Raw genomic sequence first — 27,304 nt, forward strand, 5'->3', positions numbered from 1 at the left:
AGGAACGTTTCAGATGAAATGGGATTTTCACAGATAGGTGATGAAATTTGTCTTGACTCTCCAATTTCGTGTCCACATCTGTCATGAGGCAGATATATGTTGTGTCTCATACATTTAATTATGACATTGGCACTTTTAGACCAAATCATTTTTGGATGTACATTCTGGGGATAGTTTTGAAATGCTGTTTTTTCTGATTCAGCGTTTAGCAAATTGTGAAATTCTGGGGTGTCCCAGAGGAATGACGTTTTATTTTCAAGTGAGGTCTCTGCGTGCTGCTTGTCACCAGCCACAGAGCAGGAGGTGTGGGTGCATTTATCATATGCTGATTTAGTTGATAGGTCTCAAGTGAAAGATAGTATAGTGAAAAACAGGCTGAGCATCACCCTCCCTGAGGGATGCCAAGTGCTGGGTCTGTCTGGTGGTCCAGCATGTCTGAACTCCCTAGTAAACCACACTGATTTCACCAGACTGCTCATGCCCTCAGAATTATCCACATTCCTGGATGGAATGTGTCTGGACAAGTGCCCAAGGCTCTGGTACCCCAAACCATGTGAACTGAATATGAGTTTGAGATTGGCTCCATTTGCGCACAGTTTGCATTTAGCTCTTTATCTCTGGCTTCGCAGTTGTTGCTGGGATTGGATGTATGTGAATAATCATTTTTCCTGTGTGTAATGTATCTCCACTCCTTCCTTTGGAGTTTTCCATAGCTAATAGGGATTTCTGTTCTTCATAGCATGCTACAAATTCCCCTTGCTTCTGAGATTATTAGTAAGTGAGGTCAAATAGGAAAATCCCTCCCATTCAGTGTTAAGCAGCTGTTTATTCTTTTCGCAGACATGAAAAATGCCCAGAGCAGATGGAGGCTGAGAGGAATCTGTTCAGGTCAGCTGTGCTGTTGTGTTAATCCAGTCTTTTACCCTCTTTGAAGACATCTCTTGCAGGGATGTCACATCCCTGCCTGCGGGGAGCAATCGATTCACCTCAGCTAAATCGCAAAGGCGACTGAGCAGCAGCTCCTTTAGGCTATTCACCCCCCAGACACACCTGCCTCTCTGCAGCCATCCCTCTGTCTGTACCCTGGAGCAATGTGGCCGTATGTCATGTGAGGAACAGATGCTCAGGTCCTCTGCACTGCCTCTTGTCAACCTGGCCATGCTCAGAGCTGGGTCAAGGGTACACTTGCAACAACACACTGGGACAGAATGTCCTTTTGCTTTCAGTTTTATTGCTTTGCTTACACAGACAGAGGCAGTCTAACATAGAGTAAGAGGGAAGGTCTCTAGTCATGCAGAGCTTAATAAAAACCAGGGGTGAAGCCCAGGGTTAATAAGGAATGGGGTAAGACATGACTAATAGAAGTGCAAAAAAACAGAGTGGGACAGGACAAAATATACCTCTTCTCAGGGGACAACAGCTACACTTAGATGGGGGCTTGTATCAGCCTTTACTGCTGTGTTGGCCATTGATACAGTGACTTCAGGAGTTGTTGCTCCATAGCTGGTTGTCTTTGGCCATGAGCACCTTGTTGCTGTTGTGCTGGACAATTCGGAGCCTCCACCTTGCTGTGCTCCTGCTCCAGCACCTTGCATACAGCAAGCTGATGGAAAGCCAGGTCATGATGCATCCCCTGGGGCTTGGGATCCCGACAGGGGCTTGCACCCTGCTGTGGGTGCTGCAGCTTCTCAGTCTTGCCGGGGTTGGGGTCCTGCCAAGGGGCCTCACAGACCTGAATCTTATTGTTTGGGTGTGTCTCTTGTGTCTCAGAGGGACAATTCTGGTTCTGCTCTGCTGACTCTATCTCTGGGTTCTGATCACAGTTAGAACCCTGTCCTGGTATCTCATTTTCTTGGGCCTGGTGGGTTTTTGGGTCCTGTTTTCGTGTCTCAGTCTCTTCAGCCTTATGGGTATTTCTGACATGGTCTTGTTTCTTGGTGTCCAGGATCTCACCCCTCTTTGCATCCCCTTCTGGTGCTTCAGTCCTGTCATCCTGATGCGTGTCCCAGTCCTGCTCCTGTGTCTCACCCTTCTGGGTTTGAGGGGTGTCTGGGTCCTGCTCCTGTGTCTCACTCTCCTGGGGCTGACAGGTGTCCTGGTCCTGCTCCTGTGTCTCACCCTCCTGGGTTTGACAGTCTTCTGGATCTTGTGTCTCGGTGTCCTGGACCTGATTGTTCACATCCTGCTCAGGGACCTGCTGGTCAAGGGAGACCCTTCCAGCTGCATGTGGCCCCGGCAGCTGCTCCCCACCTGCCTTTCCTTGCACTGTTGGCTCTTGATCATCTTCTGGTGCCTGGTGTTGCTGGGGTGGCTTGCAACAAGCCTTGGCCACGCGGAAGACCAGGCTGAGCAATTCATTGAAGTCAACCCTGCAGTTGCTGTCATTGTCCAGAAAGCACAGCACCTTCTTGATGGTTTTGGGGTCCTGGGGGTTCTGTAAAGAGACAAATGGTGTCTGCAAAGCCAGTGAGCCATTTGCGTAATCTCTCTAGGAGCACCTGGGTGGTCTCAGAGCAGAAATCCAGCTCCACGCTTCCCCCACTCCCCGTGGCTTGTGTTTATCCCTGCACCGAGCTCTACGAGCTGCTGGCACTGGGAGAATGAACAGCCTCTACTTTTCCCTGCAGATCCTGGGCTTTTGGAGTCATCTGTACCTTTCCCAGGGAGCCAGGTGTCCTGCATACCCGCATGGGACTGCATGGCTTTACCCACTGTGCTGCACGCTGGCTCCCAGCCCTGCAGCCAGAAGGTAAACCCGCGGCAGGCGCCAGCCGCGGGGCTGGATCCTCACCTCCATCGCATCGGCAAACTCCTGCTCGATGAGCAGCTTCAGCTCCTCCCTGCTCAGGGGGCTGCAGTTGCTGTCACTTCTAGTGCATGTGTAGAAAGCAGAAATGATGCTGTTGGCATTTTCCTGGAGCTGGGCCATCTTCCTGCAGCCTGCAAGAAAAGCACATTTTAAAAGGGTCTTTTTGTTTGTTTGTTTTCTTGCTTTTCAGCTAAGTGACTCTTTAACAACACAGTTGGGCAGGCAGAGAGAGAAAGAAGAGCCAGAGAAGGGCAAAGACAAAATGAAACTGTGTAAGTGAAGAGAAAGAGAGGGCAAGAAGGGTCTCACAACAAAACATCTGAAAAATGAAACTCAACTGCGGAGACAGGTGTAAGGATGAGCAGGTGATGGCTGTAGAGATGAGGGACAGCAAGAGCCGAAAGGCTGGGGGAACACAGAAAGAGAGAAGAGAAAAAATCCCCTTTGGCTTTCTCTGCAGCAGAGCAGAGCTGTGACTGCAGGTCATCTCTAACAAATGACGGAATAGTGCAATTACAGATCTCTTTTATAATTCTTTATATATATATATATATATATATTTTTTTTTTTTTTCTTTTTCTTTTCCTTTTAGGAGAGCTCAGCAGTGTCACCTTCAGGGACATCCTCATGACCAGAAGCTCCTGCTTTCCTGTTGGTAGCAAAGTCATCATGAGAAGTCTCTCCAGGCTTACCTGGGCGAGCAGCAAGAGCACTGAGCTTCGGGAGCGCGGTCTGGAGCAAATCAGCTCTCAGCGGTCTTATATACAGTTCAGGGTCACAACCTGCATTTTTCAGGGTGACCTGAAACATCTCTCACCTAATCGCATTGTCATGACCCTGTCTTCTTTTGTCTCTTTCTCATTAACTTCTGCTCTTATGCTTTTCTTTAGAGCTAATATGTGATCATTCCCAAGCTTGCCCCACCTGCAGACACATTTCAGAGGAATTTAACAGAAAAGGCTATTTTTACCACTGGAGGATTTAATGTAAGATGACGCCCGAGCAACGCCCGAGACTCTTGTGTTCAGCAAACGTGTTTTGTGAGATGGAGATCCCCAGTGCCCCAGTGACTGACACACAGAGAGGAGGCCACCCGGGAGTGCTTTCATGGTGAATAAGGAGAAAACAAAGGAAGAAAAATGAGGATATTGTGATGCCGAGGTTGATGTGATTCCTTCCAGAAACTCCCTCTTCTGTATCCCCGCAGGGAGGTAGGCATCGAGCAAAGAAATCTTTCCGAACAGTGCCACCAAGTGGCACTCGGAGTAGGTCAGAGGGGCGGCGCGGCAGCTGGGACCGTGGGCACGGTGGGCTGCAATCACCCGTTTACCAGGAGGGGAAACTGAAGCATATGGCAAGGAAAGGACTTAAACTTCTTGTGCTATGTCTGGCACAAATCCCTGCTGTGACCCAGTGTCTTGTTAATGAGGCCACCATACTGGGGCCCAGTGGGTTGACTGAAGCCCCACAGACCTAGATGCAGTTATTGCTGCTTGCTCAGGAAATTTATTTGTTTTTTTTCTTTCCCTGTATTATCTTGTTACTCCTCAGCAGCTCCAAATGCGGTGTGATATGAAAGTCATTTCCAAAGTCTTTGAGCAAGACTTTAAGCTGTCCTCACCTTAGCTATTTTGTAAAGTCTTTTTTCTTGGTGAACACATGGTTAATAAGAAAGACGGGGAAAAAAATGATGTCACAATTCCATATAGCTTTTAATGGTACAGAACACTAAACATGGCCATTTTTTTTACTAGAAAAAACACTCTGAAGAAAATGCCTGGCTTGCTCCAGAAGAGAAGGGCTGCAAAGGGATAAATACGGGAGGCTGGAGGGTCAGGAGGGCTTTGCAGGCCGTCGAGTCCTTTGGATGTGTGTTGAGTCCTCCTGAACTCAGGGCTCCTTTTTCTCTGGCAGGTTCTGTCTGAACTCATGCCCTTTCTTTAAGCTGAAAGGTTTCTGATCTATCACGGCTTTAATCCCAGGTACCATCAAGCAGCTCTTCTGTCAGGCTGAGCAAGCAGTGCCCAGGGAGCAGCTGTGACCTCCTGGCAGTGCCCTTCTATTTTTATCTATAAATCTATCAACCTTTCTTTCACATCTGCATGGAAACACACTACATTCCTCTAACCTGAGGTGTGTTTGCTATGAACCTTCTCACTAAGCTGCAGTGAGGTGGGGGGGCAATTACTGGGGGCACCTTGGGAGGCTGAAGTATTTTAGGGTGTTGGTGCTGAAGAGATTTCTAGCAAAACCATGCAGACCCTGAGCAAGGCAGTTTATCCTCTTGTAGACAATAACAGGTTTATGTTGTACAGGATTTCACACATGCTTTATGAAGCGCAAAAGGTTAGAGGGTCAAATGATATGTAAAGAATTTAAAACTGCTGCATGGCAAAAAAGACAAAACCACCCCTTTTAGCAGAGCTTGCAATAAATTATGTTGAATCCAGGGAGGGGAGGGCAGGTGCTTCAGAGACTTGTGCTAATGAAATCATATGAAACTTCAGGGTTACTGCATTGAGAACTGTGAAATAGGAAGGGAGGCTTTGCACAAGCTCACACTTGGTTTGCAATGATGCTGGGGGGTTTTGAACAGGATTGAGATGGGGCTGGGGAGAGTTGCTCTCTGAAAAGTTCTAGAAAGAAAACCTACAGTTTAGATCACACTTAAATTTCTCCTGCTGTGTTTTCATGTGTAAAAGTTAAACTTCAGCTAAACCAACCTCACCCAAAATTCTGTTATTTGAAAATAGAACTAGAAAACTGATGCGTCATCAGGCATCCCAGGATTATTTCCCTCTTTTTCTGCCTGAAGACCTTATGGATCTGTGAAATTACTCAATGCCTTGGTTAGCGGGGAAGAAGGGAGGAAGCAGACAAAGGGGGCTCAGAAAAAGCATTGCCAGCAGTCGGGGCTGTGTGGTGAGCATGTGTCAGGCAGTAATGGCAGGGAGTGGTGTCGAGCTGGTGTTGGGTGTTAGGGCTGAGGGTGTTTGGGGTCTGGGGCCCAAGAGGGTAGGAGTTAGGTCATAGTGGTCAGATTTCTCAACAAAAATAAAGCAGGAAATTACTGTTTATTCCTGCATGACTATGATTGTTCTTGCTTAGCAGGGAAGAGCAGAAGCGTAGGTTAGCACTAAAGAAGGAAGGAAAGTTCTACACTGAAGGTTTAATGTGAGAAACTATTTAAACATGGGGTTTGGAGAGCTGGAAGGCTTTGGTGCTCAGATGGTGGGGGCTTGCTTTTGGAGGTTAAAAGAAAAAGAAGATATCTGGTTAGTGCCTGTGCTATGGGACTCGGGTTTTATCTGTGGTTATTGCCTTCCTAACATGCATCCTTTGCCTTTTCTGACTGTTGTCTCCTTCTTTCTCTTGCCTGCTAAGGGCAGTGTATGATGAGGTTCAGGGTTGCCTCCCTTTTCTCACCTTGTTCCACACATGAAGCACAATTCTGAAACTTTCCTAGGGCTGGAACTCATCATACGGAGAGCTTTATCTTTACATCTATGTTGTTATCAGGAATTAAACTAATTGGCATAAAATGCTTTGCTTTCCTACACTGCCTGGGCATTTCAGCAAGTTATTTCTGTTGCAACCTTCTCTATTGCTAATTCACTGTGACATTAAGAAGTGTAATACATCGGCTCTTCTCTAAGACGTTTCCAATTTTTTACATGTTAATGACCATATTTAACATATTTCTTCAGAGATAATTGGATTCTAAGGCTCCCTGTGGTAATGCAATGAAAGCCAGCTAGCAATGCCTTTAATATCTAAAAGACTCTTTCTGCATTTGAATAATCCCACAATTAAAATTAAGAATTAATCTCTTGTCTGAAACAAGACTTTTGAGGATACCTTTCTTGTTTTGAGACAGTTTCAATACATATGTTAACTTTACTTACAGAGAAGTTAATTAAATCCTTCCTTGGCATTTGTATCCTAGAACTCACAAAGGGGCACGGGTATCTCAGATTACCTTGTTTCTCTCACCCGTTGATCCTCTGTGTGAAAGCAGGATTCTTCTGTGCTTCATAGCTTGTCCAGCTGGCTGTTTTAATTCAAACCATTGAAGGTATCATTGAGTAAATTATTTTTCTGAAGGTGCAAAGGAACTCACAAGTTTACTTAAATGGCTCTAAGTCTGGAAAAGGAAAGGAAATTATCATAGGTAGTTAGCCAGTGCATATGAAATTCTGTATCTCTTCTTAAGCAAATCTTTAGCAATTAAAAACTAAGAATAAACCTGAGGGGGAAATAGAACAGGGAGGAAGGTGAGATGAGATTATCCCACGTTTATTGCTATGAAGAATTATTTCACCTCCCTCTGGAGGCACCTGCTTTGCACTGTGAGGAGGATCCTTGGTGAGGCAGCACGCTGTATGGCAGCCATTCAGCCAAGATATTTGGGAATGCTGATAACTGACAGCTGGTCAAGACAAAATTAACTGCGCAGCTACTACTGGTTATGTCCAGCTCAGAAGACTCCAAGTCCTGCTTTTTACCTGTCATCAGAAAATGAGCTTTGACACTGCCTGTATGTTCCTTGCGTTTCAACTTCTCCAAGCTCCTGTAGGAAATCTTCTCCAGCGCTCCTGTGCTGTGCACCACCAGAGGACGCTGCGTGGGTGCAGGCACGGTCATGTGTGTGCATGCTTGCTGTGGGTGCCCAAGCCAATTGTGTGCATGCACAGACACACCTGTACGTGCTTGGTGTGGGCAGCTGGGATCCCATCCCTCCCATCAGGTCTGTTGCCTGCTCCCAGACGTCTTTCAGATGTGCTCCCTGAGCCAGCCACAGGGTTTAGCTTTGGAAAATCGGCTTCTGGGCAGAGCTCTGACCATGAAACAGCTTTTCTGTGGCAGCACTTGGAGGCTGGGCAGGTGTAGCAGCCCAGCTGTGAGAGCTCCTCCTTACTTTTTTATCCCCCTCCTGTATCATGCTGAACTCAGAGCCTTCGTTCCTGCTGTGTGGGGGGAGCTGGCGACATGCAGGCAGCAGCAGTTCATTCCTACCACCCGTGTGCCCAGGGACCTCACTGCCTTCTCCCAGGGCTGTTGGCAGAGGAGATGGACTGGTAGCATACACGGCAGTCAGCTCAGCTGTGGTCTCTGCTGGATTGCCCCACTCAAAGGCTGAGGGTTTGGTGGAGACCTGAATCACCTCTTGTGGCTCTGGTGGAAGCGAGTCATGGGTTGCACTCATTTTGGCTGGTCCCCTTGGTGGTGGGGCCAATTTTGGTGCTTTTGCATGTTAGGTTCCTCACTGCCCAGCACATTAGCAGGAAAATTTAAATTATTTTTACTAGCTTGTTTTAAGAGAAACCAGCAATTTTGGTCAATGGCTTAAAGCCTCAGCCTTAGTATTTTCTCCTGTTGGGGTGTAAAGCTGCTTTCTGCTGTCCTGAAAAGCAACTCTGGCCACTAAGAAATGACCAAAGGAGCATGAATGGCAGGTGGAGAGGAAATAACTAAAAAGTACTCAGGGGTGGTTGTTCTGCAACAATTGGAGTCTTATCTAGAGCAGAGGGTGGAAGAGGGCAGCTAGGACGTGTTGGGAAACTCAACCTGATAGAAACCTCTCCAAAGCCAGGCTGGCAGTGTGATGGATCTGGCTGGGCAAGGTGCTGCTGGGGAGGAAGAAGGTGGTGCGTCAGGCGGGCAGCCATGGACCAGAGCAGGTGCTCTGGGGCAGGACGGGTATTGCCTGGCAGGGATGTGTGTCCGGCGGCAGCATGTCAGCGCTCTCTACGAGGCAAACAGTGCAGGGCTGGAAGCTGCTTACACAAGGCTCGAGGGGTGACAGCAGGGGGAAAGCCAGGCAGCGAGCAGACTGATGCACCTTGTCCTACACCGTGCTACTTGTGCTGCATGCAGCAATGCAGATCCTGCCTGCTCCTGATCTTTTTCTCTAGAAAGATGTACTAACAGGGAAATCACGTGATAGCTTTTTTTTTTCATAGAGGTTCATTTTCCTTTAGCCTGGCTTTCCCAAGAAGTACAGCTTCAATACTCCCGCTTTTAATATCCTAACCTATTATTTGCAAGCAAATTTGGCACAATGGCACGGTGCCATACTAGTTTTATGAAAATCAGTAGAGACTTGTTTAATGCTGCCATAGTAGAAAGTTTGCCCTTCATTGGACATAGGAGAGATGGTGGAAACCAGGCTCTACCAGTTCTGCCTGTGGCCTGCCTCATTTGAGAGCAACATTTCTGTTTGTTTACCCTGGAAAGGCGAGCACAGAAGGTGTGCTAGGCTCCAGCAGGCTCCCAGCCATTTTCAGAAACTTCTTGCCTGGCTGTGTGTTTGTGCTGAAGTTTAGAGCTGTGTCCTACTCAAAATGGAGCCAGTAACAGCCCACTGGCAAGAGCCACCTGGTCCTGAGGCAAGCAAAAGGCTGGATGGGAACCTGAAAACCAGAGGGGAAAAGATGGGAAGAAGAAATAGGGAATTCAGAGCCAATGTGACAATGTCTGAACTTGTTATTTTTGTTAAATACTTCATTTCGTGCAGGTTGTGTGTCTTCTGAAGAGTTACGTGGATATACTAAGCGGGGGAGTGACGTCTTTTAGCAAAGAGTGGGAGATACTCATTTTAACTGGACTTTTCAGTCTCCTTCCTGTGCCTGGAAGACCTTGTGGAACTGGTGACTCAGGCCAGGAGAACATGGACTCCAGACCAGCATCGTTCACAAGAGCACATGTGCAGCAGTTGACTTGCTCTGAAGGATCAGCTGCCTAAAATGACTCACCTGGCTCCATGAAATAAGCACTACCAGCACTGGGGTACTGCTTATTGTGCAACTCTGTACCAGCTGAGATGTCTGTGTGCGACCTCTCAGCCCTGTTGGCCCTGCCTGAGAAATGAGGTCCTCAGCTTCAGTTTGCAAACAATGTTTGGCCAAACCCAGGTTGGATGGCATTTTGTGCTTCCCTTTGTCTCTGTAGGAAAGGGATAAATTACTAGCTGATATGTCAGGAATGCCACAATCACACCTGATGCCTCTTTTCCAGCTGTACCAATTACACCCCACCCAATGAAGATGAGGTGTCACAAGGCAGCAATAATGACAGAGGAGAGGAGGAGATTGTGGTGAGTAGAATGTGAGAACTGTCAAAGGAATGAAGAGCTGGGGGGAAGGCAACGAATGGGCTGCTCATGAGTTTTGAAATGCAAACACAATACATCCCCAGATAGCATGGGCCAGTGAAAAGATATAGCTGGATCTGGTCCTCTTCTTGCTTTGCAGCTTTATCACCAGCACTGCAGGTCTGGGACTGTGATCAGGACACTGCAGCCCAGCCACAAAGACCATCTCTGCCCCAGATTGCTTCAATGAAGGCACTCTTGATGAAATTACAGTTGATGCACCTAACAAAAAAGTCTTTCCAGGTTTAGTTTTCATACAATTCATGACATACTTATGGCCCTGGATAGACTGTAGATTCTTTTAAAGAGCTAAAGAAACCTTCACTTTGGTCTTGATGAACACCTCCAGCTTAATGACACTTGAGGAAAGGAAACAAGCATTGGCTGCTGTGCTGGAGGAAATGGCTCAGTGTCAGGTTTTGTTTTATTGTCATTGGTAAGTGCTCAGAAGCACCCAGGATGATATCAACAAACTCTGAGCATCAGCAAATGGGTGTTTGAATGTCAAATGTGCTGGGATGGAGCACATTGTGTTGGCATAGCCATAAATGCCAGGGAAGTGCCAGCCAGGGAGATGCAAGTGTGCAATGAGAAGTTATCTTTGTAACTGAGATTATTCAGGAGAACACAACAATTTGTAATGGACAGTCTAGTAATATGGTGCCAAAGGAGCATCTTCTAACAATGAGCTGAGCTTACCTTACTATACAAGTGCATATTTGGTGCTACAGTAAACTGTATTCCTCTCCTTAACATCTCTGTTGGTTCATCTTTAGTTGTCGTTTTTACATTACTATAGGCTATCTTCACTAATGTTTGATTTATAGGTGTTTCTGAAGTCTAATACCACAGATCTAATCTAACTCACACAAGAGTCACATTACAACATAATGGGTGATATATGTAGTTTCAGGCACGGTAATCTGGCGTAGTGTCTTGGGAATTATACCTGTTGATTTATTTACTGAAAAGAAAAAAAAAAAAAAAGAAACCGTTCTCACTTTTCAGATTCCTTAAGATTTATTCCCTCAATCCAATAAACTGCAATTACTGCTACAGCATAGGAACTTCTTTCATCTCTTTGCAAATACACATAGAGTGCTAACACATAGACACGTTTTATTTGACGTGTTTACAGAGGCAGAAAAATCCTTTCTAACAGAGGACATTAAAGACCCAGCAAACAATGTACCATAATCCAATAAAAATGGCCTTCATTGAGCAGCTGTTTACAGGTACAGAGGCTGGTTCTCAGCGTTCTTTTTTCAGGCTGTCCTGAGCTGGAGTGGGATCTCCTTGCAATAGAAGCAAAATGCTGTACCAGCAAACAGCAGCTCCTGACCAGGTGTTACCAGGAGAACAGCGAGCCATGGGTGCTAGCACCAAATCTGATAGGGCTACTATGCAAGAAATGTCAGATGATATATCAATTACATGGCGGGCAGCTGCAGGAATAATTGCCCTATCCTTCTCCCCTGGCCTTTCTATAACTTAAAAAAAAAAAAGATGTATTCATCTGCTTCATCAAATTGCTGTTAATATTTAGATATATAGCTCTATTTCTGGGGGAAGCTGTTATGTAACAAAACCTTTTAATTATATGGAGTTTTACCCAGTCTTCAGCTGGACATTGTGCAACAAAACTCTAATTTCTCAGCATTACTCTTCTGGTGTTTTCTGCAACTTCTTTATATTCAGTGTTTGCTCTTTCTTCACCCTAAATGGCATCTATCATGTTGTGTCTCCCTAAAAGACATTTGTCTTTGTCTTTGAGCTACTTTTCTCAATATTCTTATATTAATTTAAACCTAAAAGACCAAAACCCCAAGTAAAATCAGAGCTGAATTTAAAACCGACTGTGAAAGTAGTTATTTATATGTGGGAAGTAAAAAGGTTGAAGATGATGAAATGGGTCTCTGTGAATGCAAATAATACTTGCATTGCACTTTTGCCATTATTATTGCAGTTAACATTAAGCAATAAAAATAAGGGCCATAATTAACAGATGATTGAAAAGCATTTTTAATTTAACATGAAGCAATATTATTTCTTGTTGATAAACATGAGAAACCAAGAAACTCACTAGAGAAGGTCTTGTTTATGCAGAGAAGCCTCTTCTTTACTGTGTGCCCTCTCACGTCACCCTTACTTCTTGCCTTGCAGCCACATTTGACACTTGTGAAGGCACCGCCCCATGATGGTGGAGGTGCGGGTGCTCAGGCAGAGAGGTGCTTGCATGTACAGGGGGGTGCCGGCACCCCTGGTCATGCCCTTGGCAGAGCTGGTGTCTACAGGTCCCATGGTGCTCTGGGATGGGCACGTCCCCATGGACTCTGTAGCGCTCTGGGGCGGGCATGGCTCTGCACAAATCACACTTTGGGGTATGCAGGGATCCACATATGTCACCAAGCACTGTTCAGGGCAGGGATCTCCAATGGTCACATCTTGAGGACAGCAGGACTTGTTGGTCAAGGCTGTACAGTCAAGGGGCAAGTTCTCTCTGCAGGTCTCAAGCACCTTGATGGTGCAGGGCTCCGCAGTTGAGATTGGGTGCTGCAAAGGTAAGTTTTCCAGGTAGGTCCCAACTTTCTTGGGGATGCAAGGTTCCACTGGCAAGATTGTTTGCTGGAGGGGGGAGGTCTCCACACATATCCCAGCTTCATCAGGGATGCAGGGATGCACTAGCGAGATCGCATGCTGAATGGGGAAGTTTTCCACGCAGGTCTCAGCTGTCTCAGGGGTGCAGAGCTCCACTGGAGAATCTGTGAGCTGGAAGCTGGCGCCTCCCTTGTTTTGGTGGGTCTCACAAGGGTTTGCTGCTGGGTTCACACAAGCGCCCATGCAGCTGATGACACGTGGAGGTGTGCAGGCATCCCCAGGCACAGGGACAGCAAAAGGTAGGCAGGTGGACCCAATTTGAGGATAAGAATCCAGGCAGGCGGCTACCCCTTGACATGGGCAATGATCCACCTGGCAAGTCTGCTCAGGACAGAGATGCGCATCCTGCACGAGACAGGGATCCAGATCCACCACGGCACAGTGCAATGGGCAAGTGTCACTGTGCGCAGCCTCCCCCATGCAGGCAGAAGGGTGAAGGCAGGGCAACTTGCACTGGTAAGGCACTTCTGCGCTTCAGGCAAGCCTGAAAGAAAAAAAAAAAGCAATCATAGAAGCATAGAATTATAGAATAGTTTGGGTTGGAAAGCTCGTCTAGTCCAATCTCCCCTAAGGAGCAGGGACATCGTCAACCAGATCAGGTTGCTCAGTCTCATCCAGCCTGGCCTTGAATGTCTCCAGGGATGGGGCATCCACCACCTCTCTGGGCAACCTGGGCTAGTACTTTACCAGCCTCATTGTAAAATATTTCTTCATCATGTCTGACCTGAATTTCCCCTTCTTTACTTTAAAACCATTAACCCTTGTCCTGCAATTTGGTGTCTCCTAACCCAAAATACTGGGTCTTTCATTTTCTTGGCTGGTCAACTCTTCAGCAAAGACGCTTGCTGTTTGTGCCACAATGATGTCATGAAATAAGGAATATAGGAAAAATAATGCTGTTTGTTTGTCAAATTCTGCGGCCATTCCTTATGAAAATAAATTGGGTCATTCTGTTTTTCTGCATAAACTTCCAAATCCAGCTCTTCCTATTAAAATCTGTTTTCAGCCAAAAAAAGTTCCCCCATTGGCATTTTCTTGTGCAGATAGCAGTGGATTTGACTGACATTTTCAGCAGGTTTATAAACTTCATGTTAACTTCCTCTTTTCTAAAGTTGTCCTCCTTGTTCTGAAACTCCCTTGTGGGAGAATACCCACCTCACAGCAGCTGCAAGAGGTGCAGTTACCACTGTCTTGCATTTGCCATTGCTAAAAGCACCAACAGGTTAGACAGGTAGAAGGAAGACATAGTTGCTTAGATTTACCATGAGGCGAGGTGCTCTTACCTGAGACCTTGGCTGCGCGATGCCGCAGTCATTTCACCACTTAAGACGATAACTACATGCACAGCAGTTTCTGCTCCTACGTGTGTGAAGGCACTCAGAGAGCAAGACAGTGTTTTAGCCCTCTAAATCCAGTGCTGAGACAACAGGAAGCATTTTACAAAGCATCCATAACAATTACAGCAAAATAAGAGTGAAGGAAGAAGATTTTTACTCTTTCAAATTCTTATCACCAAGGATGTATTAGAGACAATAAACAATTTCCCTTACACTGCTGGTAGCAGTAATATATTTCATCAAATAGTAGAAAATTAACACCAGTAATAGGATGAGAACTGTACAATCCCAAAGATACTCACCTGGCTCAGTATCAGCAAATAAAGACAGTGAGCAGACACGGCAACTTTAGACTGGGATCTGCCTTGTATATTCAAGAGCCTGGCCTCCAGCGATGAGGTGCCCTGGGCACATAGACAAACTATCCTTTACTAACTCGGACCTACTCTGCCTCTGTCTTGTGATGGATTATTTGACTAATTATTTTTAATGGAAACCAGTTATTTCCATGGCTGCAGCATTACCTTGAGTGAGCAAAGATGGTTTGTGAATTCACGTGTCCTTTCAGTGGGGCTGATGTCAGAGAAGAATTTGGCAAATGAATGGACTCTCAGCTTGCTCTCAAGTAGCCAACCAGTCATGGGTCAGTTTTTCTGTGACAGTAAAATATCCTCCAGCCCAACACATCATGCAGGCCATTAGAAACAGGATGGGATGTGGGATTTGGGGGATTCTTTTAATTTTTAGCTATATCTGACCTCTTTCTGTCACTGCCACTGTCCCGTTCAGACACGGTGCTGTTGTTGCTAGCGTCCTGACGTGCTTCTGGAAACTCTTATATCATCGCTAGTCTTGTGATGTTTTGCGTGTTTTCTGAAAGCTCTGACTCAAAAAACAACACTATTCCATCGCCGTGAATATTAGGAAACATTTCTTCACATAAAAGGTTGTGGAGCAGTGAACAGGCTGCCCAGGGAAGTGGTGGAGTCACCATCCCTGGAGGTGTTTAAAAGATGTATAGATGAGGGTCTTAGTGACATGGTTTAGTGCTAGCTTTAGGTTATGGTTGGACTCAATGATCTTAAGAGTGTCTTTTGAACAAAATGTTTCTATGATTCTATGATGTTGCCTTTACCCTTATGCAGCTATAACCCTTAAGATCTGACAGGTGATAGGAGGAATGACCACCACCCTTTTCCCTTCTGCCCACTGGTTTACCAAAGTTGGATGCATTATACTTGGTTAATTCAGATCACTGTGGTCAGTAGAGCATTGGCAACCCAAGTGGTCATGCATCCTGCATTTACTTATTTTGATTTAAATAACATTTCCAATTTTAAATAACCAAAATCCACTACTCTGAGCACCACCATGCTCAGCAGCATGAAGCTGCACTTTTAAAGGGATAATAGAGTGCAGACACAAGAACGCAGCTTCACCTCTGGCCGATGCATGTCCTCATCTCTGCATGCAAGTAAGCATGTTGGCTCTCCTTTCTGTCTTATAATGGGGGAATTTCAGACAATAACATCTTTACTTGACTGCAATTGTGGCAGGTAGAAAGCAGCAACTCTGTGCTATGGCTGTCATGCACAGTTCACTGTCTTTAGCTTGCTACGTGATAGATATGCGCACAGCAAACCAAAAAGGGCCACTACCACAGGCACTGCGGTCAGAGCACCAAACACAGGTGGTCCATCACCCTGGAGCATCATTGCAAAGAGATGTGCCACCACAGGAGAAGTCCTGGAAGGAGTTTAAGTGACACTGAGGATCTTAATGCAGTATGAAGCCTTCCCTGGCTGCCTAACTGCTAAAACCATAACAAATTTTGGTTATGCTGGCACACTGCACTTGATTGAGGAGTAGGTGTGTTATGAAGCTTCCCAGAAAACTTGAGTGTGCCCAAGTACTGAGCTTCACTCTCCGGAGTGCTTCCCTCTGTCTGGCAGGTGTGAGATCACATCTGGATGCTGTGTCAAATTTGGGGCCCACAGCGCAAGAAAGTCTCCAACAAACTGGAGTGAGTCCAATGGACACAACCAAGATGGTCCAGGGGGCTTGAACAGATGATGGATGGGGAGAGGCTGGAGGACCTGCTCACCCTGGAGGTAAAAAGGACTTAGGGGAGATCCTGGGGACCCTTTCAACTATTTTAAGGGTATTAATGGAGAGAATCTTCTCAGAGGTGCCTGAAGACAGGGTGAGAGGCAATAACTGCAGGTTACAACAACGGAAATTACAACCACATTATCAGGAATAAAATTTTTTGGTAAGAGGGTTATTGTGCACTAGCAAGAGCAGGCAAACTTTCACAGTAGAGCAGAACAAAGCTGCTTACAGAGTCCTAGCCCATCTGTAATCGCAATCTGCATGGCTATCTGAGGAGAAGGTGCAAGAAAATGTAGCAAAGTATCTTTTATCAAAACAAAGTTTAATCCCGAGGGGGATTGTTTCCAGTCTGTATCATCAGTTCTTTGTTCCCCATCCCCCATAGGAAATACGTGGATCAGGAATTCAAGCTTGCAGGCAGCAGTTACGGTGTCACATATACCACCTCAGTGGCTATGTTTCATTAAAATTATAATATAAGCACAGAATTTAATGACTGGAGGTGGAACAGGTCTGGATTATTAAAAATTATATTTCCATACTCCTGAGGTGTCTCACTTCCGGAGACAAGGACACTGAAATCATATAAAAGGATACATATTGTAGAGTTTCTCAAACCATTTCGGTTTCATTTGCTAGTTGCTGGTGGTGAATTGGGTAAGTCTCTCTTGGCTTACTGGGAATTAATGCAGTGGCTGGGGTTATTTAATTTTTAAGTATTGTCTGCAGAAGCAAGTTAGAAGTGCTTCTGCTTAGCAAGATTTGTGTACGGTACTTATCACGTAGCTGAGCTAAGGGTAAATATTTATTCCACCTTCTACCAGTCTTTATTTGTTCTATGTTTTGCAACTGCTGTGCTTTCTTTAGCGAGATGTGTCTCAGTGTAGCTGAGAGTGGACTAACCTCTCTCTTTCCTCAATGACGCTGCTACTCTGTTTAAACTAGGAAATTATTTGGTTTGAGAGAGATCAAAAAGCAAGGCTAGGACTTCAAAGGAAAGAAGTAGGAGGGAAGATAAGAAGTGGAGACTTGCAGGCTGCATGGGTAAGCAATGCCTGGAAGGAAGTCTGAATGAGAAACACTAGGAGGACTTCTATGGGAGAGGTAGGAAAACAGCTGTACTGTGGCCATCAGATCCTTTCCTTGTGGAAATTTTCCAGTGTGAAGCCTCGACTCATGTCCTCCACCTGAGGACCTTCACGTGGACAGGGCACCAACAGAAGCCTAGTAGTTTCCTTTTTGGGTAGAAATAGGGAAGTAATTTTGAAGAGCTAATTCCAAACCAAGAACAGCTGTGGTCAGGTGGGGGCTGTCATGACTTTGATATAATCTAGTTGAGTCCAAATAACCCTACTTTTCTTCCTGTTTAAAGAAGTTGATTGAAATGTGCATGCAGCCAGTAGCTACAAATGTGTCTAAAATGCTTTCATGTGGAGTTAGTGTCCTGCTGTTGATTTCAGCCTGTTTTCCCAGTGCATTGTTAAGTATTCCACTGGAAAAAGTATAGTTTGATTCAGTCTATAAAATAACCTTGTGAAAGCTGAATGTCTCTGTTTCCACAAAGTATATTCCTTTCCTGCTTTCAGACATTACCCTTCCCTCAAAGATGCAGTGTGAAAATGATTACCAAATCAGACAGATCTGCCTTCCACCTCCAACCATCTTGGTGAAGAATTTTCCTGTGAAAAATCGTGTGGATCCCTGTGGCACTGTCTGTAACATCCAGTGCTTGCCTCCACGTGTGGAACCCTGCTGCTATCGAGGGGTTCCTCGGGGAACCACCACTTACGTGAACCTGAGTAATCTTGGTGTGACACAGACTGCTGGTTGTGTAGATCCATGCTGCCTTGGACTCACCACACGCGTGTCTCCGTGCTGTGAGGAAGTGACCAAGTGCACCACCAAGTGTGCAGTCCCATGCTGCTGCAAAGTGACCGAGTGTATCACCAGATGTGAAGATTCATGCTGTGAGGAAGTGACCAAGTGCACCACCACATGTGAGGATCCCTGCTGCAAGGAGGTAACCAAGTGCACCACAACATGCGTGGAACCGTGCTGTGGAGGTGTGAGTGAATGTACCACTGAGTGTGTGGATCCATGCTGCCAGGAAGTGACCAAGTGCACCACCAGATGCATAGATCCATGCTGCCAGGAAGTGACCAAGTGCACCACCAGATGCATAGATCCATGCTGCCAGGAAGTGACCAAGTGCACCACCAGATGCATAAATCCATGCTGCCAGGAAGTGACCAAGTGCACCACCAGATGCACAGATCCATGCTGTAGACCTGCGACCAGATGTGCCACCACATGTGTTGAACCATGCTGCCAGGAAGTGACTAAGTGCACCACCAGATGCATAGATCCATGCTGTAGACCTGTGACTAGATGTGCCACCACATGTGTGGAACCATGCTGCAGCAAAGTGACCCAATGCACCACCACATGTGTTGATCCAGGTTGTGGGGAAGTGACCAAATGCACCACCAGGTGTGTGAATCCATGCTGTAGAGAGGTGACAAGGTGTACCACCAAGTGTGTGGATCCATGCTGTAGAGAAGTGGCAAGGTGTTCTACCAGGTGTGTTGATCCATGCTGTAGAGAAGTGACAAGGTGTACCACCAGGTGTGTGGATCCCTGCTGTAGAGAGGTGACCAAGTGCACCACTAAGTGTGTGGATCCATGTTGCGACAGAGTGACCAAGTGCACAACACGGTGCATAGATCCATGCCGTGGAGGTGTCACCAGATGCACCACTAAGTGTGTGGATCCATGCTGCAGCAGAGTGACCAAGTGCACCACCGAGTGTGTGGAACCCTGCTGTGAACAAGTGACCAAGTGTACCACTGAGTGTGTGGAACCCTGCTGTGAGCAAGTGACCAAGTGCACCACCTCATGCGTGGATCCGTGCTGCGAGCAAGTGATCAAGTGTACCACTGAGTGTGTGGAACCCTGCTGTGAGCAGGTGACCGAGTGCACCACCTCCTGTGTGGAACCCTGCTATGAGCAGGTGACCAAGTGCACCACCTCCTGTGTGGAACCCTGCTATGAGCAGGTGACCAAGTGCACCACCTCCTGTGTGGAACCCTGCTATGAGCAGGTGACCAAGTGCACCACCTCCTGTGTGGAACCCTGCTATGAGCAGGTGACCAAGTGCACCACCTCATGTGTGGAACCCTGCTATGAGCAGGTGACCAAGTGCACCACCTCATGTGTAGAACCCTGCTGTGAGGAAGTGACCAAGTGCACCACCACATGTGTGGATCCGTGCTCTGAGGGCGTTCAGGTTGTAACGAAGTGCGTGGATTCCTGTCCCACTGCCTGTGTTACACAAGCCGTGCCCGTGTGCGTGTGCGCCTCTGCCTGTGGCCGGCCCTACGCCATCAGATGTGCAGATGTCTGCTGTCGTAAATGCAAGGCTCCTTGAGGGGTTGAGTGTGGGGGGTGGGGCGGTGGGAGCTGCAAGAGAACCCCCCTCCGCAGTGCCACTGCCCTGTGGATCCCACAAAGGCTAAGGAACGAAAATGTTTTGCAGATCTGTGAATCTACCAACATCTTCCTCACATCTTTGCTTTCCTAGTGCCCTTCCTGTCCCAGGAAGAGTAAATCCTCAAATGTTTTTTTCTTACATTTTGCATAATTTCTGCTATATTTACCTCAAACACAATACTTTTCCTTGTAACATGTAACTGAATGATTTTGTGCCCCCAGAAAATTGCCTGGGAGAGAGATTCTGTAATTCTTCTTTGCACTGATATGGATGGAAGAATTTCACCATTTGTTCTTTATTTCCATCATCTCCTTTTCTTTTATGAAGCAATTAAAAAAAGATCTTGGCATTAGGTGTCTGCGTTTCCTTCACTTTCACACTCCCCTACACTCTCACTTTCTCCTTCTAATGTCTTCCTGAAAGCCTGATCTCTGCAGAGTGGCAGCTCCTGCTGGAATGCATGTGAAAGTCTAAGGCAATAGCCAGAGATCTGGGACTCACTTGGACAGTAGAATTATTGCTGGGAGAAAGGATGCTGTCTGTCATGAGGAAGTATTGCTGTCCCATGGTTTTGAAAAGACTAAAAACCAACCATTTGCTGAAGTGGTCCTCCAAAGCTGGAGGAGCTTAGGGCCAGCTGTGTCTGCATCCCACAGACAGAAATTAAATGTTCCATTATGAGCAATGGGTAAGTAAGCCACTAATGAGGGAAAGATAAGCAGGTCTTGGAGACTGTTTGTGGCTCGTGACTTTGTTACCTGTGTGTAAGAGTTCCTATCTCAGCCTTTTGCAATCGACTTCTATTTTCTTGTCTCTGGTGGCAATTGGGCAAGCCTCATCAGTTAGCTAGGGAGATCAACACGCGTTTACTCATGACCAAATTCTGCAGAAACCTTATTAGTATTAGCAAGGTGTCTTGGACAATTTTGGTAACCCCACATAAACGCCTTCTAGCAGGATCCCAGTGTTTCCTCCTTAGCACTGAATTTGTCTGTAAATTGTTTGCCCGGGAATCAGCAACATCCTCAGGGACTCAAAGTCACACAGTTACGCGTGCCAAGGGCAGTGCTCTGCAGGTTTCCAGAGCAGATGCGGTGCAGAGAGGGATTTGGTTTAGCAGCAGCTGCTGAAGGGAGAAGAGATGGGGAGGCAGAGTGTTGGGGAAGCCAGCACAACTGTAACAGCAGACATGGGCACAGCTCTGCCTCTGAGCACCCACCGGCTCGTTCTTTAAAGATGCCCCACAGCACGTGTCTGCTGACTAACGTACAATTATCACTGTCTCACTTTTTCTAGTAGAGGAGTCCAACCAATAGTGGAACATGATAAATCACACCCACTGGATGTGGCATTGCACGTGGGTTGCATAGATCTGGCCTCATGCAAATTGTTCTGCCCTCACAGCTCTTCTGTTTCTGTCTTCCTCTCTCAAAAGGTTGTGCCAGAGCCTGGATCTTGCTACAGGTTGTACAACTCTCACCATAGTGGGTATCTAGACTTGGGGAAGTTCTCTGGGCATTACCTAGGCACAAATGCTACACAATGAAAATACCAAACCAATTAAGGCTTCCTAATCACCTCTTTGTGGAGGTCTGATTTGACTCCAAAAATCCTTTAAAACTCACTAAAAGCTCCTGTGCAAACAACAATTTCCTTTGCTTCTGCTCCCAAATCACACAGACCAGTCTTCTGGGAAATAAGAAACTGTAGGTGGAAAACCAGCATTCAGATAAGATTTTCCCTTAAACTATTTCACTGTATCATCCTTCTGACGGCATGATTCTTGCATTATCTTTAATCCTCCATATGAACAAGGAAACTCAGATTTTAAAAGGCTGAGACCATTAGCTGAGACCAGACAATTAATTTCCAGGTGAACATCAAAAGATTGTGCTGTAGGTAGATAAGCTTCCTTCCTGAACACTTTAACATTTATACTACATCTATGAAACTGTTATAACAGTTTTGGAGAAAACTGCTTTTCAGCATGAGCAAATGTAGTAGGCCCACAGTTCTTGCTCTGTCAGGCAAAGTGCTCGCTAGATCCCTATTCTAAAATATTGGGAAATCAAAGCAAATATCTGTAACAATCAGAAAGCAAAAGATAAAACAAATGCATTATTTTTTTTTTCATAACCACAGCTAGTTCCTCTTTTTCAGATTTAATTGCATTCAGATGCTCACTTACCATTCTTCATGGAGTACTCACCATCCTGAGTAAACAGGAAAAGAGGTAGATAGTGCTGTGTTTGGGTTCTTCTCATCCCCAGAAGTAATGATCTAATTACTTGATTGGATAGTCCCTAGGGCATGGACTAGACAAGACCTTTGTCTTCATGTGATGCTAATTGCAGTCTATACTCAGCCTCCTGGCATCTCAGCTATGCAGTGATTTCCAAGATGGAGCGGTGGATCAGCAGCCTGGATACCATCCCCACCTGGAAAGTACTCTTGGTGCTGTATCACATGCCTTCACCTTCCCCAGGTAGTTGTGGTAGGTAATGATGAGAGGGGAAAGTCAGGTGTAATGAAGCCCCAGACATTAAGATTTAATTGCAGCAACATGCAGGAGGGCAGGTTGGGAAGGCCTTGCCATGCTGAGGATCCTCGATTTCTATTAACATGCTTTGCTCATCAAAATGGGGGTCATATACTATATGGGTTGCTGCACACAAGCAAAATGAAATCCCTGTTGCCAACCAGTGTTTTGATGCCACAGGTGAAGAAAACTTACTTAGGAGGCTTTTAGATAAACTAATGGATGCAAAGAAATCCAGAAGTGTCATATTTTCAAATCAAAGTGTTTAGGAGTTTGTGAAATATATTTATTTTCTAGCAGAAATCCATTTGAAAAGCCCTAAATGGTGCATATCCAAATGATTACATAGGAAAAAATTTTGGTTTGGGTTGTTTAATAAAAATCATGACTTCTGCACATCCCGAATTTTTGTATCTATGTTAACAGTCATGTCTCCGTGACCACGCGGTGTTTCATGTCTGCAGGCAAATTTTTTATAGTTATAGGAAATGGCTCCAATCCTAATGTGCCTCCATATATGATAGTTCTTGGTGGTGAAATACAAAATCTTTCTTGGATTATTTGGATCCAAAAGGGTTGACCATTTTCGTTTCTACTGAATTCTTCAGAAATATTCTCCTAAGCACCAGAGCATGGTGCTCAGGGGGTCCTCTTCTGCAGCACCAGACAAACCTCTGGATGGGGGAGTCTGTCTCTTCATGGACTCCAAGAACCTCTTCTGGTTCAGGTTCAATCTCTGTTGTGTCCATTTCATTAAAGTGTTACCCATCACACCAGCAAAAGACATTAACATGGGCCATTTACTTGAAAAAGTTTGAAAAATTTACTTGAAAAAGTTCTTTCTAGCTCTTTTGCCAAAGGAGGCTGGCCATGAAAGGATGTTGCTGTGGGGTCCTGACTCACTGAACTTAATGTGACCAATCAAATGACCTAATTGCTCATAAATATAATAGATATCCACAAAAATGTGTCAATTAAGAACAATAATCCAACCCTCTGATGTTCCCACATATTACAAATGCAGGTCAATTTGTATCTCCTAAAATGTCTGTTTCTATTAGAAGTTGTTACAATTTCTTGCCACTTAAATATAACCATTGGGTATGCAATAACCCACTATAGAAAGGGAGATGTAGGACTAGTTCTAAGTATTGGTTTCAGAGGCGAGCCCAGCAGATGTCTAACACAAGTGAATTGAATTGTACAAGTCCCTATCTCTTCCTATCATCTATAGAAGTCACCAGTACAGCAGCGTGAGTCTGGGAGGGAGAATCTGCATGAGATGCAAGTCCCTGCAGCAAAAGAAGAGAAGTGGAAAGACTGAATGAACCATGAGCTGCTGCTGGGAGGATGTCAAGAGCAATGCAAATCCCTCAGCTCACATGAGACCGGGGCAGGAATTCCAGTTTCCCCATGTGAACACTAGTAAAGAACCAGTGCCAATGCCTGCCATTCTTCAGTTTAACTCCTGGTTTCCAGTGTAAACAGGATGTTCTCCTCATGCTGAATGGGTTGGTTCATTTATTTCTTTTTCCCTACCGATTTAACATTGTGTAAGTGATCTCATTGGAGAATTTGGCCACCTAAATGTAGCCTGATGACCACCTCCATATATCTCAGAGAAATAAAGGTTTTCTGTGCTGCAGAGCTGAGATATCATTATCAGCAAAATGCTAATTTGAAGTCCTGGGCCTAAATCCCACTTAAACTGGAGTTTACACTGCTCTGGCAGCGAAAAAATGCCTTTGAAATGTGTGCCCCTTTACTTTTCCCTGTATGTCTTGGAAAGGTCCTCAAGGTAACTAGAGTTGTGTCCCCACTGGCATTGCCAAGCATGAGTGTGGTTAATAGAGGATGGAGTGTATTTAATGGTTAAAAAGGTACTGGAGAAACAGATTCCTCAACAGTTTGCGGAAACACTGATGACCCACTGTAGGATTAGCTATTTCTTACCATGAGAATTAAGACATGATATTTCTCATAGTAAATCAGATCAATTCTCCATCTTCCCTAATAATACCTATACATTCTTACTGCATTGAAAAAAACCCTAAAATATCATTCAGATATTTATGGAAATAAGGAGATGAAATTATCCAAGAGTATTGGGAACCACATGACTTGGGTATTAGGTGGAAACACAATTTGCTCAGGATCACATGCTTTTCCTGGAAGGAGGTTTCCATCAAAAATTAGGATGTAAACAAATATGTAAAGCATGTACAGGTGGAGCCTGTTCAGGTAGTTAGTGGTCTGGTGTCCATACCCCTGGGCTCCCTTGTTTCCGGAGATGAGTCCGTGCAAACCATATAAAAAGGTTCCCATTTTAATGCTCACACAAGTTCATTTGACTTCTCCCTCACTCACCTCTATTGGTGAACTGGTAAGTCTTTCTTGGATTTATCAGGAGATAATGTGATGGCTGTGTTACTTGGTTGTTCTGGTCAAAAGAATATATTATTGGTCACATAAGAGCTTTTCTTCTGGTGTTTCTGTTCTAGGATTTGTCCTAGAATGGGGGAGAGGATGTCTGACTCTTGTTTAGAGTTTGCTCTTCATTAAGTAGCTTGTAAATGTCTTGTAACCTCTTCAGAAACTGTAATTGTCTCTCATCCTTCTTCATATTCCATCTTCATTAATTTTTTCGTACTTCATTAAGTCTGGAAATTAAATAAATTAGTGGATGCAGGTCTTGGGACTTCAAAAGACACGAGTGGGAAGAAGCATTGTCTGAAAGAAGGACGCTGCATAATACCTGAGGGCAAAGCTGAAAGAAATGAATTGGAAACAGGAGCTGCAACCTCTAGGCCAACTCCTCTCTTATGATAGGCTGAGCCTGTTTATTTTGATACACTTTCAATGAAGTACCACGATATACAGCTGCAGGATTTGGGATAGTGTCAAATTTGAGGTCTTTGGGTTTATCCTTGGGAATTAGCAGCTCAACATCTACACAAAGGGGAATGTGCTCTGTAGTGTGTGTGAGGAACTGTAGAAGTGATAAGTAGAAGATGGGTTCCTGGGAAGTCTGCTGATTTCATTAATAAAATAAGGAAATGAACTATTTTCCTGTTATGGATTGGTTCTTCAAAGTTTAAGTGCGTGCAATTCTATAAAATTCATGGTTCATGGCTTTAATTTTCCTTATAGAGACACTTGCAGATTGCCAAGAAAGGATGGAGTAATCTGGCAGTGTTAGTTGTATATTTCTCAAATCAGAAAGCATTCACGCTTGATTTTTTTTTCTAACAGTCCTTTTCAGTTAACTGCTACGTATGTTTCAGAAGTTCAGGTTGTGAATTGCAGCTCAGGAAGAAAGGACGCAAGTCCTGAATCGATATGTCTCTCCTCTTTGCCTTTAGCTTTACCAGCACATCAGAAGTATGTCTTTCTGCGAGCAGTGCAAACAGCCCTGCCTGCCCCCTCCCATTTGTGCGCAGAAAGCCACCAGGTGCGTGGAGCCCTGCCAGACGGTGTGCGTGGAGCCCTGCAGCAGCGTCTGTGTGAAGCCGTGCCCCACGCCGTGCGTGGAGGTCTGCCCAGCACCCTGTGCCACTCAGTGTACCACGTCCTGCACCACCCAGTGTGTGGAGCCTTGTGTCGCCCAGTGTGTGGAGCCTTGCCCCACCCAGTGTGTGGAGGTCTGTCCCCCCACGTGTATTGATGCCTGCATAAAGCCATGTGCCACTCAGTGCCCAACCCACTGCACAACCCAGTGCGTGGAGCCCTGCACCACCCAGTGCACCACCAAGTGTGTCGACTCATGTGAGACCGTGGTCCTGGAGCCGTGCAGCACGTGCTGCTCTCGCCCATGCTGATCGCTTTAACGCCTGAGCCTGGTGTGCAGTCCTGATGTTTTGGTGCATTGCAGTATCCATAGGCTTGTGAATATCCATGGAATGAAAACCAGGTTACAGACCCCACTGCGATGTAACGAGATGTCTTCCAGGCTGGTTACCCCATGCTCTCTCTCTTTGTCTTAAAAAATACTTCTTTGAATGTTTCCAGTCTGTATCTTTCACTCCTATGATACTTCTGCTCCTGCTATCACAGCACTTTTTTTGTTGGTAACTGCAGTTGGCCAATATTGAACTGCTGGGCATCTTGGGAAATTATTTTGCAATGGCTGTACTGTAAGCAGTTGATGTTGGAAGATGTCTCCCCTTCTGTTCTTTAATGCTCATCTTGTCTTCTGATGTATGTCCTCTTATCTTTTAATGTCTATGTGCAGCAATAAAAATTGACCATCAATGGCATAATGTGTCTTCTATCTTTCTTTCGTCTCCCTATTTCTATGTCTTCAGACCCAAGAACATATTCCTTTCTTTCCAAAAGCTGCTATGGTTGTGTAGGGTTTGTTCCTGCAATACAGTGCTGTAAACAGAGACAGCAGGCATTATAACATGGAGAAATGTCTTCTAATAGCACAAAAAAAACATCATCTGGTCAATACTTTTCTGACAGATTAAAAAAAAAATTAGTTTTGTCCTACTTGAAAATAATGATATGAATTTAATTTTGACCTTTATTACAGATAGAGTTTTGATCTTTATAGCTCTGGATTTTGGAGGTAAATCTTAGAAACTGTTAAAAGGTAAATTTGAGTGGAAGAAAGACTGACATTCAAGACAGAAAGCAATAAAACTTTCTTGCTAGGATTTATAATCATTTCTGAAAAACATTCTGTTGGACATGAAAATGGTATCTTTGATGAGTGCTTCCCATGATCCTCACTGGCTAAAGATAGAAAGTAGGGAATGAGGCTTCAGGAGATGAATCTTTTTCTGGTTTGGAAACAGGTTCAAGCCCTGCAAGACTGCAGGTTTGTTTCCAGGTTTGCTGCAGATACTTTGTGTGGCTTTGGGCAGGTCACGCTCTTGTTGCCTATCCATTCCCCATCTGCAACAAGGAGAAATCGTATCCCTGACTGATAGACTGCTTAGCATTTCAGGTTTGTTAATGTCTGGCCCATACAATAATATTTTAATTCACTTATAAATACACCATCCTTATTTGAAGTCATAACTTTTAAAACCAAAGGAGGCCCATTGTCTTGAGGCATATTATACCCATTTAAATGCTGAGTTTCAGAGATGGTGCTCCCATTGTCTTCCATATTGTGCATGTGACTTGCTTACCTCTGTCTCTGTGATGGCCACACAATTTCCATGTCTGGGATGTAGACAATTGCTATCCACCTACTGTA

At 45.2% G+C, this 27,304-nt stretch overlaps 2 protein-coding genes across 5 annotated transcripts; one reads left to right on the forward strand and one right to left on the reverse strand.

Moving 5' to 3' along the window:
- Positions 1 to 1,224: 1,224 nt before the first annotated feature.
- On the reverse strand, positions 1,225 to 7,513 carry LOC309450426 (uncharacterized protein). The gene is made up of 4 exons (XM_082073261.1): positions 7,315 to 7,513; positions 6,789 to 6,953; positions 2,792 to 2,940; positions 1,225 to 2,434 (listed from the first exon to the last, which is right to left on the reverse strand). Exons 3-4 carry the CDS (start codon positions 2,927 to 2,929, stop codon positions 1,451 to 1,453), a joined length of 1,122 nt encoding a protein of 373 aa, XP_081929387.1. The 5' UTR covers positions 2,930 to 2,940; positions 6,789 to 6,953; positions 7,315 to 7,513; the 3' UTR covers positions 1,225 to 1,450.
- LOC309450425 (uncharacterized protein) lies at positions 5,939 to 26,143 on the forward strand. 4 transcript variants are annotated; one of them, XM_082073259.1, is made up of 4 exons: positions 9,710 to 9,723; positions 9,827 to 9,905; positions 15,910 to 16,068; positions 17,656 to 19,902. In XM_082073259.1, the coding sequence occupies exon 4, from the start codon at positions 17,676 to 17,678 to the stop codon at positions 19,494 to 19,496; it is 1,821 nt and encodes a 606-aa protein (XP_081929385.1). In that variant the 5' UTR covers positions 9,710 to 9,723; positions 9,827 to 9,905; positions 15,910 to 16,068; positions 17,656 to 17,675; the 3' UTR covers positions 19,497 to 19,902. The 4 variants fall into 4 exon arrangements, with proteins under 4 accessions (XP_081929386.1, XP_081929383.1, XP_081929384.1 ...); XM_082073260.1 differs by lacking the exons at positions 9,710 to 9,723; positions 15,910 to 16,068; positions 17,656 to 19,902 and adding exons at positions 5,939 to 6,084; positions 25,461 to 26,143; XM_082073257.1 differs by lacking the exons at positions 9,710 to 9,723; positions 15,910 to 16,068 and adding an exon at positions 6,027 to 6,084.
- The last annotated feature ends 1,161 nt before the right edge of the window (positions 26,144 to 27,304 follow it).

This window comes from Streptopelia decaocto (genome assembly GCF_964273445.1).
Source record: "Streptopelia decaocto genome assembly, chromosome: 26".
Taxonomy (NCBI): Eukaryota; Metazoa; Chordata; class Aves; order Columbiformes; family Columbidae; genus Streptopelia; species Streptopelia decaocto.

Bases quoted from the DNA above. Each gene is read 5' to 3' on its own strand.
- LOC309450425 (XM_082073257.1), top strand. From the start codon at position 17,676: ATGCAGTGTGAAAATGATTACCAAATCAGACAGATCTGCCTTCCACCT.
- LOC309450426 (XM_082073261.1), bottom strand. From the start codon at position 2,929: ATGGCCCAGCTCCAGGAAAATGCCAACAGCATCATTTCTGCTTTCTAC. The intron at 2,435-2,791 runs GTGAGGATCCAG...GTCTCTTTACAG, and splicing joins AGTTTGCCGATGCGATGGAG to AACCCCCAGGACCCCAAAAC.